General features: G+C 47.3%; 1 protein-coding gene across 6 annotated transcripts in view; it reads right to left on the bottom strand.

The window, feature by feature from the left end:
* unc5a (unc-5 netrin receptor A) overlaps window positions 1-15,826 on the bottom strand; it is a 207,462-nt gene that overhangs the window by 32,178 nt on the left and 159,458 nt on the right. For 4 of the 6 annotated variants that reach the window (XM_052073821.1, XM_052073831.1, XM_052073850.1 and 1 more), the window contains 3 exons: window positions 11,260-11,424; window positions 5,125-5,355; window positions 3,752-4,051 (listed from right to left, as the gene is read on the bottom strand). In XM_052073821.1, coding sequence (XP_051929781.1) covers window positions 3,752-4,051; window positions 5,125-5,355; window positions 11,260-11,424 — 696 coding nt within the window. The remainder of the gene's footprint in view (window positions 1-3,751; window positions 4,052-5,124; window positions 5,356-11,259; window positions 11,425-15,826) is intronic. The other 2 variants (XM_052073840.1, XM_052073867.1) reach the window with 1 other exon arrangement.

Here is a 15,826-nt window from a genome sequence, read left to right as displayed (position 1 = left end):
AATGTACTTAAAAAAAAACAAAACAAAACACACAAAAAAAAAACTTTTATTGCTGTCAGGCTATTGAACAGGCAGTCCTGAAAACCCGGACCCACCGCCGCTCACACATTTTTAAGATGCGTATATTTATATTTTATATTATTTGTCTTCTACTTTTTCCCTTTCATAATTTTGCTTTTGTAAATTGGGAATTTCTCCATTGTGAGACGAATAAATGTTTTCTTATCTTATCTTGTCTTATTTTAATTGCTAAATTGGTGCTATTAAAAAGAAAAAATTACTAAATTCCTTAAAAAAGACTGCCGATCTGCTTGGAAAAATGCATGCCTCAAACTAGAGTAGAACAACTGTGTTTGCATCCTCGGTTGGACTACTGCAACTGTCAGGGAAGTGGGAAACACACACACACACACACACACACACACACACACACACACAAATTGCAAATAAAAATGTACAGAAAACACTTTTAAGTCCAGTTAACCAGGATGTCTTGCAAATAGTGGAAATCTGCATATAACTGACATCCACTGAGATACATTGGGGTGGGGAAGAAAAAAAATGACTCTCTGGTGATCATTCAACATTCATTTTCAATGAAAAATGGGTGGGAAATGAAAGGGGGAAGCAAATATTTAAGAATAGTGCAAGGGCATGACTGAAACTAAGTAAACGGGGGTGCATATTTCTGCAAAATAGAGACTTTTGTGAAAGACAGAGACTTGTTCCAAACCAAAAACTGCATAATAGCAGGAGCGCAAAGCATGCTATTGCCATGGAGCCCATCCATCCATCCATCCATCCATCCATCCATCCATCATCTACCGCTTATCCGGGGCCGGGTCGCGGGGGCAACAGCTTTGGCAGGGAAGCCCAGACTTCCCTCTCCCTAGCTACTTCTTCCAGCTCTCCCCGGGGGATCCCGAGTCATTCCCAGGCAAGCTGGGTGACATAGTCTCTCCAGCGTGTCCTGGGTCTTCCTCAGGGTCTCCTCCCGGTGGGGCATGACCGGAACACCTCACCGGGGAGGCGCTCAGGAGGCATCCGAATAAGATGCCCAAGCCACCTCATCTGGCTCCTCTCGATATGGAGGAGAAGAGGCTCGACTCTGAGCCCCTCCCGGATGACCGAGCTTCTCAACTTATCTCTAAGGGAGACACCCTGCGGAGAAAACTCATTTCGGCCGCTTGTAACCGGGATCTCGTTCTTTCGGTCACGACCCATAGCTCGTGACCATAGATGAGGGTTGGAACGTAGATCGACCGGTAAATTGAGAGCTTCGCCCTTTGGCTCAGCTCCTTCTTCACCACGACAGACCGATACAACGTCCGCATCACAGCAGACGCTGCACCGCTCCGCCTGTCGATCTCCCGCTCCCTTCTGCCCCCACTCGTGAACAAGACCCCAAGATACTTGAACTCCTCCACTTGGGGCAAAATCTCCTCCCTGACCCGGAGGGGGCACTCCACCCTTTTTCGACTGAGGACCACGTTTTCAGATTTGGAGGTGCTGATCTTCATCCCAACCGCTTCACACTCGGCTGCGAAACACTCCAGTGAGAGTTGGAGAGCCCTGTTTGAAGGAGCCAACAGCACCACATCATCTGCAAAAAGCAGGGATGCAATACTGAGGCCCCCAAAACGGACCCCCTCAACGCTTCGGCTGCGCCTAGAAATTCTGTCCATAAAGGTTATGAACAGAATCGGTGACAAAGGGCAGCCTTGGCGGAGTCCCACCTTCACTGGAAACGATTCCGACTTACTGCCGGCAATGCGAACCAAACTCTGACATCGGTGGTATAGTGGCCGAACAGCCCGTATCAGGGGGTTCGGTACCCCATACCCTCGAAGCACCCCCCACAGAACTCCCCGAGGGACACGGTGAAACGCCTTCTCCAAGTCCACAAAACACATGTAGACTGGTTGGGCGAATTCCCACATACCCTCGAGGACCCTGCTAAGGGTGTAGAGCTGGTCCACTGTTCCACGGCCGGGACGAAAACCACACTGCTCCTCCTCAATCTGAGGCTCGACTTCCCGACGGACCCTCCTCTCCAGCACCCCTGAATAGACCTTACCAGGGAGGCTGAGGAGTGTGATCCCTCTGTAGTTGGAACACACCCTCCGGTCCCCCTTTTTAAAAAGAGGGACTACCACCCCGGTCTGCCAATCCAGAGGCACTCTCCCTGTTGACCACGCGATGTTGCAGAGGCGTGTCAACCAGGACAGCCCCACAACATCCAGAGCCTTGAGGAACTCCGGGCGGATCTCATCCACCCCCGGGGCCTTGCCACCGAGGAGCTTTTTAACCACATCGGTGACTTCAACCACAGAGATAGGAGAGCCCACCTCAGAGTCCCCGGGCTCTGCTTCCTCCAAGGAAGACGTGTTGGTGGAGTTGAGGAGGTCTTCGAAGTACTCTGCCCACCGGTTCGCAACGTCCCGAGTCGAAGTCAGCAGCGCCCCATCCGCACTGTACACAGTGTTAGTGGTGCACTGCTTCCCCCTCCTGAGACGTCATATGGTGGACCAGAATTTCCTCGAAGCCGTCCGGAAGTCGGCTTCCATGGCCTCACCAAACTCTTCCCACGCTCGGGTTTTTGCCTCGGTGACCACCGAAGCCGCGTTCCGCTTGGCCAGTCGATACCCGTCAGCTGCCTCTGGGGTCCCACAGGCCATAAAGGCTCGATAGGACTCCTTCTTCAGCTTGACGGCCTCCCTTACTGCTGGTGTCCACCAGCGAGTACGGGGGTTGCCGCCACGACAGGCACCAACCACCTTACGGCCACAACTCAGATTGGCCGCCTCAACAATAGAGGCACGGAACATGTTCCACTCGGCTCAATGTCCCCCGCCTCCCCCGGAACATGGGAAAAGCTCTGTCGAAGGTGGGAGTTGAAACTCTTTCTGACAGGGGATTCCGCCAGATGCTCCCAACAAACCCTCACAATACGTTTGGGTCTGCCAGGACGGACCGGCATCTTCCCCCACCATCGGAGCCTACTCACCACCAGGTGGTGATCAGTTGACAGCTCCGCCCCTCTCTTCACCCGAGTGTCCAGAACATGCGGCCGCAAATCCGATGATACAACTACAAAGTCGATCATCGAACTGCGGCCAAGGGTGTCCTGGTGCCAAGTGCACATATGGACACCCTCATGTTTGAACAAGGTGTTCGTTATGGACAATCTGTGGCGAGCACATAAGTCCAATAACAAAACACAACTCGAGTTCTGATCGGGGGGGGCGTTCCTCCCAATCACGCCCCTCCAGGTCTCACTGTCGTTGCCCACGGGAGCATTGAAGTCCCCCAGCAGAACAAGGGAGTCCCCAGCAGGAGTACTCTCCAGCACACCCTCCAAGGACTCCAAAAAGGGTGGGTATGCTGAGCTGCTGTTTGGTGCATCTACTGGTGTGAACCCCAATGTACAGGCACTGAGCCGGGGGGCAATGAGTATGCCCACACCTGCTCTGCGCCTCTCACCGTGAGCAACTCCAGAGTGGAAGAGAGTCCAGCCCCTCTCGAGAGAAATGGTACCAGAACCCAGGCTGTGTGTGGAGGCAAGTCCGACTATATCCAGTCGGAAATTCTCTGCCTCACACACCAGCTCGGGCTCCTTCCCTGCCAGAGAGGTGACATTCCATGTCCCAAGAGCTAGCTTCTGCAGCCAAGGATCAGACCGTCCGGGTTCCCGCCTTTGGCTGCCGCCCAGCTCACATTGCCATGGAGCACGGCACGAAAGTCCACTCACCAGTGTTGGGAATCGTCAGCCTGCCGCCCAGGAAGTTGAAGGTCCCATAGGAAGTGTTGGCCACATCATGGGACAGCGTTTTAAAGTAGCTCTGAGCGGACAGCCTGCTCACAAAGTCAGCGGGGTCCGAATTGAGCTTTCCATTGTGCAGTGTGTGTGACCCCTTGGGTAGCGGGTCCAGCAGAGGCCCGTTGGTCATGGAAAACTTGCCGGTGGCATCGTGTCGGGCCCGCAGAGTGCCCTGGTAACTGGTAGTGGTGGTGGTTAGATCAGGTTGGATGGTAAGCAGATGAGAATTCTCTGTTTGGATGATAAAGAACAAAGAGAGGGGGAAAACAATGAGTGGCGAAACGGGGAGGCGATAGCTCATGCAGACAGACCTCACACACACTGCAGTGCTGTCACAACACCACAAAAAGTGACAGAAAAACGGGAAAGACACATGGCGCTGCGGGAAAAACACTCACACTCTCTCGACAATGCACAAACACCCGAGCCAGTTGACAGCCCCACCCTCCTCTCTCTGTCTCTTTCGCAGCTAAACAATTAGTATCAAACAACTCTGATACAACTTGAACGATTTTTTAATTTTTTGTTTTTTATTTCTGTTAGTAACTCACAAACACGACAGCCCATTTCATCCAAGTCAGACAGCCGTATTTCTACTCCTCGCGAATAAACCTCACAGGCACACTCAAGCAGTGAGAAAAAGTTGGTGCATTCTCGACAATGACGTGACGGCAAAACACGAGCAGAGTCAGGCAATCTGATAAACACGCGCATGCGTCTTTGTTAACCATGAAGCACTGTAGCCACGTCCACACAGTGCCGAAGCCACGTTTCCAACAAGCAATATGGTTGACTTCGGCTTGCCACTCTATCAAATGCAAAGGTAAGCTCAAGGGTGCGAGGTTAGGAGCGCGCTAACTGCATTAGTGACGTAAAAAGGCTGACGTCATACAAATGAGACACACACGCAGCCAAACTGGATTCCGCTCCGTGAGGCTGGAATTACACGACGTGGGTAAAATGACACCATTACATTTTCCCCTCATGAATATGGCATGGCGGTGTAATCAATAATAACTGCATGGAATCAGCTCTCCTCGGATTCAAAGCAGCTCATATATATCTAATGGAAAGAAAGGTAGCAGGAAAAAAAAAGGACTTTGACGCAATAGACGTTGAGCTCGAACGGATGACCCCTCCCCGTTATTCGCCCGTTAAAACAACATTCCACGATACACCGTACGGAACTGAACATTATCCCTTGGCGGAAACGTGGCCTACCGATACACGTCGATGAATGCGGCACTGTCACAGACAGACCGATGGACGCACAGAGCAGACTAAAACAAAGAATAGTGTCCTACTGCTGCGGGTGAGGGGCCTGCGTGGTCGCGGCGCCCACACACCTGGCTTGCTGGGCTTGATGCCCATCGGCTGGAAGCCAGTAGTGAGAATGGACGAGTCGGCCACGTCGGCATCCAGGCCTGCCTTCTTGCGCCGGTACACCAGCACAACGATGATGAGAAGCAGGGTCAGACACAGAGCCACCGCCACCATGCCCACGTAAAGCGCCACGTCCTCCGCTCCGCTCACGGCTGCAAGAAAACAAAAATAGAAGAAATAAAAGCCCGGGAATTATTTGCGAGCGAAAAGGCTCCCTCGGCTGGAGCGTGGAAATACCTGTGGGCTCCTGCAAGGAGTTTCATTACCTGCTGTGTAAAGGTCTCAATTCGTTTAATCGAATAAAATCAGTTACGACATTTGGCGCTTGAACGCTGCTTGACTTCCCCGAAGGTTTCACGCAGAGCTAAGAGAATGCATTAGCAAATATTACACCGCCATCCTGATATAAATGACTTGACTTGTATTTAAATTTGCAGACAATTCAAAAGAATACAGGCTTTCCCTTTCTTCTTCCCCTCATTTCTGCCCTGGATAAATATGCATGCATGTTTCCCTGCGCCTTTTGTCTTTTTCCCAGAACACAACACGACTGAAAGAGAGAAAGTGGATTGTGATTCAAGTCTCTCTTATAGAATATACTCGTCTCTCAAAAGCATGCTCACCGCATACGGTGTGGAAATGATAACTGCGCCCAGACAAACATTCATATGTTTGTGTGCGCGCTCTGCGGGAGAATGGGATTTGCTACGGCTGTCTTTCGCCAGCTGGAGGATTTTCATGGCGGGGGAAGAAAATGTTCCCGGGGCATTTGTGGAGGGCATTGTCCCAGGGATCCACGAGGGCGTAGTACCATCAAGTAAACGCAGTCAGAAAGGGGACACGTTCGGCCGAGGACGAATCCTTTCAACATCGGCTCGTTGAGGGGTAAGGAACGCCAGGTCCTCGAGATCTATATCCTGCCTGTTTTAGGTCCCGCCCTGCGCCAACACACCTGATTCAAACGATCAGCTCATCAGCAAGCTCTGTCGAGACCTGAACAATTGAATCAGGTGTGTTTGGGAGTAGGGAGGGACCTAAAACAAGCAGGATATGGATCTCGAGGAACCGGAGTTCCCTACCCCTGGGCTAGTTGGTAACTTGGAGCGCAGCTAGTTGATGTGTGCTGAGTGGATGACAAAAGGAACGGGACAGGAGAAGGAAGAAAATTCCAACCAGAAAAAAAGACAAATTGAAGACGACAAGGGCCACAAAACAAGATGGCATGTAGCCGCGAGTAACGTGTCATTTACCTTCCAAAAAATCTGAACTAACTGGTCGAAGAACGAGCCAGATCATCATTCTGTATGATGGCAGATTTTAAAGACGCAGTGGGTTTTTCCCACTGCTGTGCAAGCCTGCATGCATTCCAGCAGTGCATGCTGGAAGCACAAATCTGACAGATTTTAATTGGTGTGAGTAAATCTGAGACTTGAAAATCCATACATTTGTGGACTTGTACCAATCAGGTTCATAAAATGGAACGACTGTACATTGAATATATCCTCGCTTTATGATTGTTTTTTTTTCTCCATTTGTGACATCATGTCATTTTTCTTGTTCTCCTGCATGCCCTGTTAAAAGTGCGTCGCTAAAAACGAGCGTGTTTTATAATAGTATGTCGTCACACGACTCCAAAGATCCCAATCATCAGTATTTTGTTCAAATAAACGAAGGACAGACAACTGGGATGGTGAATAACGTTTTGAGCGTGTTCCCAAAAACAAGCGGATTTTGGCTGAACTGAGTCTAATTGATTAATTGATTGTATGAATTGTGCTGATTTCAAATAGCATCATGTGCCGGGTGCAATTAAACGACATAAGCTCGCGACTAATCATTACAAACCGGGGGGGGGGGGGGGGGGGGTAAATTTTTCATTAGTAACCATTCATCATCGGAAGAAGACGATGATGAATGATAGAGAGATAGAGACGATGCCGAACGTTGACACTGAAGCCTTCTTACAAATAGAGACAGTGACAGTCCAAACAAATCCGACCCATTTCAAAATGTACACAAACAATAGGCTACATCGCATTTTGGAGTGATAAGGGTAACGTTTGAGGACGCAAAGCTTGGAATGACAAAAACAAGCACGGATGCTCATGTAGACTTATCCCGTTGCCATACCTTATCTCTGGTCGCAGCAGTATTACACAGCGCCTCCTAAATCCTTCCTGGAATAAGCAATGTGCCTTTAACCGAAACAACGCGAGCTAAACCTCTCACCTCCTACGGCGAGGTGTTCAAAAAGAGACAAGGGACGGCACTCCTCATCCAATCCTCCGAAATTCAATAGTCTGGGTGGGTGAGTCAAAGGCCAGGCAAAAGGAAACGCTGTGGTACTTGGACCTGTGATGCCGCAGTCTACCGAGAGACGAGCAGACACAATCAAAGGCTCGTCAGTTAACTACTCCTTGGATAAACCTAGCCTTGAACTGGCAGTTCGGCCGTTTACCTTTGAAGGTAATATGTGCTGCGCAGATGTAGAATCTCCTGCACGTACAATTCTCAAAGCCTCGCAAAGTCTGTCAATCTGGTGAGGCTCCCTCGGTATTCTCGGACAGTTATCGGAGCCCCACAGAGTGAAGCGTTATCTGCCCCGCCAGGTGTCACCGCCAAACCATCCCGATGCTCGCTTACAATTCTGACCGGCATCTGCTCTTGGCTCCTCGGCCCCGCTCATTGATTTAGCCAATGCCGGTCAATAACGGAGAGGGCATTTATCACACTTTAATTGACATCGTTAATCAGGCCATATAATTGAATGGGCTTTATGCCCACGCAAACACATGGCCCCGATCTTTCTTTTACCCGTTTTACAGTCCATCACATCACTCCATCATTCATTGCCACTTCATCTAATTGCTGCGCTAGATCTTTTGATTCAGCGTGCGCGACTCACTTTATGATGGATGCCCATCTGTGAGGGATGTCAAAAGACCTCAGGCCAGTCATTGTACTTTAACTTCAGCAGCTCAGACGGGCTGTTTCGGGATTCCTTTTTGAGATAAGATCAGAATTCATTTCGTCAGTGGCCACAAAGCTGAAGTTTTGAATTCTCCTGGCATTGGCAGTCGCACCTGTGAGGCCTGCTCTCCCTATGATATATGAAAGAAAAAAAAAAAACAACAACAACTTTGCGGCCCCCCCGTGCCTCTTCCCAGGGTATTTATCACGAGCCCTGGGAATATATTTCATCCCATGGTCATTCCTAGTCGCCCAGCTGAAGATGAATCACACTGGAGTCCTTCAGGTCAGGGATATGTGGCTAGTAAACCTCTCAAAGTGAATGTGACCATTACTTTCGTCACAATACAGTCATCCTATCCCTCAGCAAAGCCCTGGTGAAATGTAGGCCTGAACAAATGGTCATCAATTTTTCATGCCACCTCTGACCCCGCAGTGACAAACAAAATCATGACGAAAACATCAGCAGTTGCTCCACCAAATTCACCATCACAGCAAAAGGAGATTATGAGTTTGATGGATCCTGTGGCAAATTATGTTTATGACTATATCTTCACAAACTTACATTTAACTACAGTATTTAATTTAAACAAATCCTTCCTGTGCCCTTCGCCATCTGCCATTTTGTTTAGTGCCATGTGTCCACATCGTTTGCAGAGTGTGCTTTTAGCTTCATCTTGGCATTCTATGCTGCTTTGGTGAGGTCTGTTTGTTTTTAAGAGATGCCACGCAAATTTTGGACTGCATTTATTTGTCTGCAACAACACGCAAAATACAGTACAGCATGCCTGTGCGAGGTCTCCTGACAAAGGACATTCTTTGTTGCGGTGCGACAGTCGCTCTGCGTTTTAATTGTTGGATTAGGCTAAATGAGTAGGGTGCCTTTTGTTGCAGGGGCAAGTTTTGCAGCTCAGCTAATAGTGCACAGACACGTTTCAAGCATAGGAGTTGCTGGCTAACCAAAACCATCTCGCCATTTTGCTTATTATCACACTTCACACTGCTATTGTCTATGGGACCACGTCTGCCGGGAGCAGATTGGCCTTCTTCAGAGGCCAGTGTAAATACAGTCACTCTGCACGCGTGTGTTAGGAGCAATGACTGGCCATCTTTGTATACGCATCGTGCCTCCCTCGAGAAGAGCAGCTGACCTTTGATGATGGGCTGACCGATGCTTCTTGGTTCACTGAGCCAGACTTGGGGACGGTGCAAGACGTGCACATGCATGCGCAAAGTCACACGCAGGCGGTTTATGCATATGCGGCGCACGTCCATAAACGCGCAGCCCCCTACACACTCGCACTCGCCTTGCCATGTATCGGCCCATCCGATTGTACCGATCAGCGGGAGATCAATTATTCACCGCACTCATTAGCTCGCCCATGTCAATTAAATCCCCATTAAAAGATGGCGTTTACCACGCGACAAACAAAGACGATTTATAACCATTTCTGTCTGCGCCTCGAAACTCCTGACTGGATGGGGAAACAGCGGCATCGTCTTCCAGGCAGGTTTACGAAAATAGATGAAATGAAATGAAAAGGTCTGAAATGTGATATCGAGAGACATGCCACTTCTTTTGATTTCCCTCAAATGATTCATAAAGTAAACCACTTGTACTTCGTTGGGGATCTGGCAACGTTGTGGAATATCTAAACAAGTCATCAAATAGGACCAAAAACCCATGAAAGGAGCACAAGATGCAATATAGGGAGTGACAGTTATGGGTGTAAAAATCCATACATTATTTTAAAGGGGTCGTATCAGATGGAAAATTGCTTTTATACAGTACAAATAGCGGTGGCTTCAAATTCATCTTTTCCAGTTGAAGAACATCAGTAGCAATGAATGCTTTTAATTACCGTAGTAGTTTATTTGGCACCTCCTTTGTACACCGTATATTTCAACTTATTTGGTCATATCTTTAGTTCGAAAACGTGTTTGCCATGACAATAATTTTTGGGGAAATCCCAAACATGTATTATATAGAAATACATATGCATGGAAGGGTCTCCACAGGCGGCAAATCTTTTGATTTCATTTCCAGGTTTATCATGAGGTCAGAAGATAACGCAACAGCAGCGGTGAGCACTGCACGAGTGTTAAGTTAATTATTACTGTTAACAGTCAGGCTCTTAAAGTCATGTGCCATGCGCATTGAGGTGTCTCTCAGCTCATTCCTGGTCTACCTGCCATTGTATCGTGACTGAAGACAGAAGATCGATGGAAGTCTTGATCACACTTTGATCGCAAGGACAGTGCCACAATGAAACCTTCTGCTGCAGTGTCGCCACGATAAAGCCGCATGCTGCTGTGCTTATATCGCATCAACGTCAAGAGGGTCGCGAGCTCACTGGAGCCTATCCCTGCTGCCTTCGGGCAGTAGGCGGGCTGCACCCTGAACTGGTTGCCAGCCAATCGCCATTGTCAGGAATTACATTCTAATGGAGCTTTTTGTTCAGTGTTGGCTGGCACTGTCTGAAAAGCTTCCAGGTGTGAAGTTTTTAAGGTTATTGGATGCAGTGCTGTCACAAAGGTATTTTTAAAAAAACTTTATACTCTTTGGAAAAGGACGACCGGTACCCAAAATTTTATCAACACTTTGCACATTATGATGCATTTGGGCGTCCTTTAAAGCCTTGGCAACAAGGCCCGACAAAGCAATATCTCTTGGAAAGGTGGAATGCGATTTAGATAGGCCGTTGCGTCACATGAACCTCCATCGGTGGACCTAATGAAATAAATTGCTTTAGGTTTAGTGACATGACTTTCAAGAGAGCATATTTTCACCAATGTAATTCTGAGCCTACATTAAAAAGAGTGGGCTTTCAGACAACACTTGCTTCGACCCTGATTTTACTTTTAGGCTAAAGCTCGGGCCATGCTAATTCAAAAAGGGCACGGAAGTTGTAAATATTTTGTGGCCCAAGTGTATAGAATTTAAGTTCATTTCGCACTTAGTAGCCTTGGCATGCGCACAATCTTCTGCTGCCTCCTAATTGTGTTCCGTTCCATCATTTCCCTGGAACTCACCAAGTGGCACAACCAGAGTGCAGGTTGCACAATGTGGGCGGTTGTAAACTCACTCTGTGGGCACTGCTCGCTGGTGCAGTTAAGAGACTGAAGGTCGAGCCCCTGGCAGTCCTTGCCTCCGGTGCCCGGTGACGGCTGGGTGCACTCCCTGCTCCTCCACATCGCACAGTCGGCGCCGCACGGCGACCACTTGCTCCATTCGCTCCAACCTCCATCCACTGTAAACCCATAGTCAGGAAAAGAAAACACCCTGAGGTGAGGACTAACTGACATCTATTTTATTTCACTTGTGAATAAAGACATATTAGATAGATAGATAGATAGATAGATAGATAGATAGATAGATAGATAGATAGATAGATAGATAGATAGATAGATAGATAGATAGATAGATAGATAGATAGATAGATAGATAGATAGATAGATAGATAGATAGATAGATAGATAGATAGATAGATAGATAGATAGATAGATAGATAGATAGAAAGCTATTGATTACAAAATAAGCTGAACATTTTTTTCCTTTTACAACCTACAACATACAGTACATGGCAACCCAAATGTAAACGTAGTGGCACATTTGCATGCACGACCTGAACAACTGATAGAGAACTGTTGCCATCTTGTGCAAATCTACAAGCTCTGAAACGTGAACCTGTTGGGAATGCACAAAGACATGCAAATCCACTTGCAAATGCTCAAATCCAAGCAGATGTACAGGAGAAGTTGAAGGGTTTTTTTTTTTTTGGTCTCCCTTTACCTTTTTCTCTTTTTGATTATTTAGTGCATGGAAATCAGATGTAACCAAGCTAAAACTGACTGCTCAGTGAGTTGTTTCACCAAGTCTGTACAATAACTCGGTGGGATTTTTTTTCCTCAAATCTATTCAGTGTACAGCACATGTGTTAGACCACCACTGAAAGATTTATACAACTGCCCTAAATTATCAGTATGTTAACCCCCTACCCCCCAAAAAAGGTTAGGGTCACAATTCAGTGGAAGCTTTTAACCCGACACAACCTGTCAATTATGACACGCCCGCTTGGCCATCGCTGGTTTCAGATGATCACATTACGTTGCTTGTCCAATCAGTGCTGCGGGAAATTTAGTTCGCTCAGTAGTCACCGTGTGAATGTCGTGATAGTACGTCATACAATTAAAATATATACAGTATATACTTAGGCCTTGTCATTTTATTGACTTTTTTCTGTTTTAAATAAATGTGTGTTTTTTTTAAATGTCTTGAATTTGTATAAAATCTGTATATTATTTTTCACTGATGAAGGGTACGGTGAATGTGCATATGAACTGATTGGGTTCGGTACCTCTCACAAGGTTAAGAACCGCTGCTCTAGTTCTCCGTTCTTGCCATAGTCATCGTGAGTTATTGTTATTGAACTATTTATTCCTTCATTTTCTGAACCGCTTTATCCTCCCTCTGGTCGCGGAGGGGGTGGGAGAGTGGGGTGGCTGGAGACTATCCCAGCTGTCTTCGGGCAGTATGCGGGGGAAACCCTGAACCATTTGCCAGCGAATCGCAGGGCACACAGAAATGAACAACCACCCGCGCTCACACTCACACCTAGGAACAATTTGGAGTGTTCAATCAGCCTGCCATGTGGGAGGAAACCGGAAGACCCAGAGAAAACCTACGCAAGCACGGGTAGAACATGCAAACTCCACACAGGAAGGCCGGAGCTGGAATTGAACCCGGTACCTCTGAACTATGAAGTCGACATGTTAACCACTCGACTACCGGGCCGCCCTTGAACTATTTAAGTTTCTTATTTATAGTGTGTTCTGATGTGTGTGTCATTGACTATTGTATTTACTTGTCCTTTTAACAAGCAATGGTTGTTTCTTCCCTTGCCTTTGCTATCCACGGTTTTCCTGGCCCTGCTGGCCAGCGATCTCATTTGTACTTTGTCGGTCTTGTGACCTTTGTTGTAAATAAACCTTTTTTGTCAAAAGACATTTTTATCCTTGTCTACATTTTTTGAGATCCATCCCTTTCTGGATTATTCCGGAACTTGACAACCTGACACACAATGCCCATTGAATAAAAATGATACCATGAAGCACAAACTGTGGAATCCGTTCCAATCTATTTGTGTTATTACTCTTTTTTATTTTTTTAAATAAAATACAAAACTATATCGTGCCAGTTTTCTATTAAAAACAGGTGTTGTGCAGGAACATACTACAAGATATTCATTTCAATGGGTAAAAGATATTTGAAATGGTCACGCGGCCATGGCGTTACCAATTAAAGTACACGACTAAACACTTGTGAGTGAACGCTGCTTGAGGATACAGTGTATCAGTTTGAACACAAGCAGAGAGGGCAGTCATTTGGCAACAACGGTGGGGTGGGGTGCTGCTGCCTCAGAGTCATATTGAGAGTGACGCAGCACCCAGCCCGGGGAAGGTTACCACAGGGCTAATAGGAAAAAGAGCCGTAATGAGCTCTCATGGGGCGAGCAACACCACCGCTTTGCTCTTCCCTGTCCCGATTGTATCAGTGGAGAGGACCTGGCGAAATTACTACGACAGCCACACTAACACACCTCTATGACAACAGCAACCCTCTTCCTGGCTGACCCCAGGGCAAGGAAACGCTAGCACTCATTAATCCTAGCAATAAAGAGCACGGGGGGCATGAACCCCAGACGACAAATCTGACCCAGAGCGGGTCAGAGGCTTTGGTTTATGAAGCAAGAGTGATACTCAGGGTGGGATGGAACTAATATAGCGTAACTACCCTGGCTGATAATGTTATTCGGGTTGGCACCAGCCCATAATTGAAAAGTGGCTAAAAGCAAAGTCACAGATGTGTGAATTACGTCCTTTGCGGGCCAAAGCTATAAACTAGTCTATATGTGTGTGTGTGTGTGCGTGCGTGCGTGCGTGCGTGCGTGTGTGCGTGTGTGTGTGTGTGTGTGTGTGTGTGTGTGTGTGTGTGTGTGTGTGTGTGTGTGTGTGTGTGTGCGCGGGGCAGGATGCTGACACAGCTCGTGTCTCCATGCAGCCAGGTCTGTTTGGCAGATGAGCGGAACCAGATAATCAGATAATTGTCCTTGTTTGGCATTGAGTGGACCCATCCGTGGGCCACTGGCTGATTATCCAAGTTGGGATTGAAAATGATTCAAAAGCAAATTAGAGCCTAATGAAAGCGGAATGTCGCCCCTCAGTTTATCCACACCACTGTGAAATAGATGAGAACAACATTTCCCCTTGAGAGGAAATGTTTTTTTTTTCCAGCACAAAGCAGAACTATGCTAATAAAATTTCCAAAGAGACTCGAGTGGCAAAAACATGAAATTAATGACAGTTTTTGAGTAGGGTTTAGACTACACCAAAAGTATCCACCGTGGATGTAAAAATATTACGCACCTGCTCCAACCCCGTCGATTAGTCTTTTTTTTTTTTTTACAGTGCATTTTCTTTTTAGGATTTGCATTGCTCGGTGGGTTTGTGCATACGGATGGCCCTCTGAAGGAACAGCTATGCTTTCCCTGTTAATAATGTACTTTATATTAGAAACAAACCGCAGACGTAAAATGAGACAAAATAACTGCTGCATTAATGAGAAAAATGCAGAAATTGACTTAAAACATGTTACCTGCGCACATTTGTGTTTACAACTCCACATTTACTCATTCATCTCGAGGCACTGCTGACGCGCCACGGTAGATGCTGCTCTTTCAGTCAGCAATGGAGTGAGCAAGTTCAAAATAAGTGTAGTAGTTAGTTTGATCATGTGCAACAGCCGTATTTTCCTCAAGGGCAAAAAGGAAGCCACTACTTGCATCGAAGAGGCCAGCCACTATTTGAGGAAAGACAGTAAATAAAAACCCGGACGATTCTTATTCATTCTCCAGTGTAACACAGATATTTGATTATCCACACAGCAGCATTTTACATATAAAATCCCCAGGGAGAGATTGTTAGCACAAGAGTGAAAGGCTGCACAACTGATTTTCAATCACACAGCACCACAGGTTTGAGGTCAGGCCGGCTACAGAGGGAGGGACAGCAACACAATACCCCAGTGGCACGCCTCAATTTCTACATGTTGTCAAGGCAGGGAGGAAAAAAAAAAAAAACGACCGCTGCCATTCTTTACAGGTCAAAGTAGGATGTGTTTGAGGCTTTTGAGCCTCGTAACAACGGCCGCCGACTGTCTCCGTGCGAGTTCATCGAACACCCGTGGTTGTGGCGTGTCCTTGAGCGGAACATGAGCGCAGAGGGTCATCCCTCAGTTCCGTCAACACACACGTGCACAGAAATGGCCCCCTAATCCCACCGACCTGACGGGAACAGCCTCGGAGAACCCCAGATGGAGGCAGGATGACAGCTCAGCCCACAGAAGTGACCGATGCGACATCACATGGCGTATATTTCTGAAAATGTTTGCACATTGAAAAGATACCCTTCCTATTGCTGGATGAATGCAAGTTCTAATGGACAACCAAACAAAGCAGACATGTCTCACTTACAGTATGTTAAGTAATTCGGCGGAATGAGCCAAAACGGGTGACTAAATGTGAGATGTCGAGAGGGAGCCAAGGCAAATGGCACAGAATGATTGAAACGGTGACGCTCCAAGTCTGTCACCAG

This window comes from Hippocampus zosterae, chromosome 1 (assembly GCF_025434085.1).
Source record: "Hippocampus zosterae strain Florida chromosome 1, ASM2543408v3, whole genome shotgun sequence".
Classification (NCBI taxonomy): Eukaryota; Metazoa; Chordata; class Actinopteri; order Syngnathiformes; family Syngnathidae; genus Hippocampus; species Hippocampus zosterae.
This window is presented reverse-complemented; position numbering and strand designations above follow the sequence as displayed.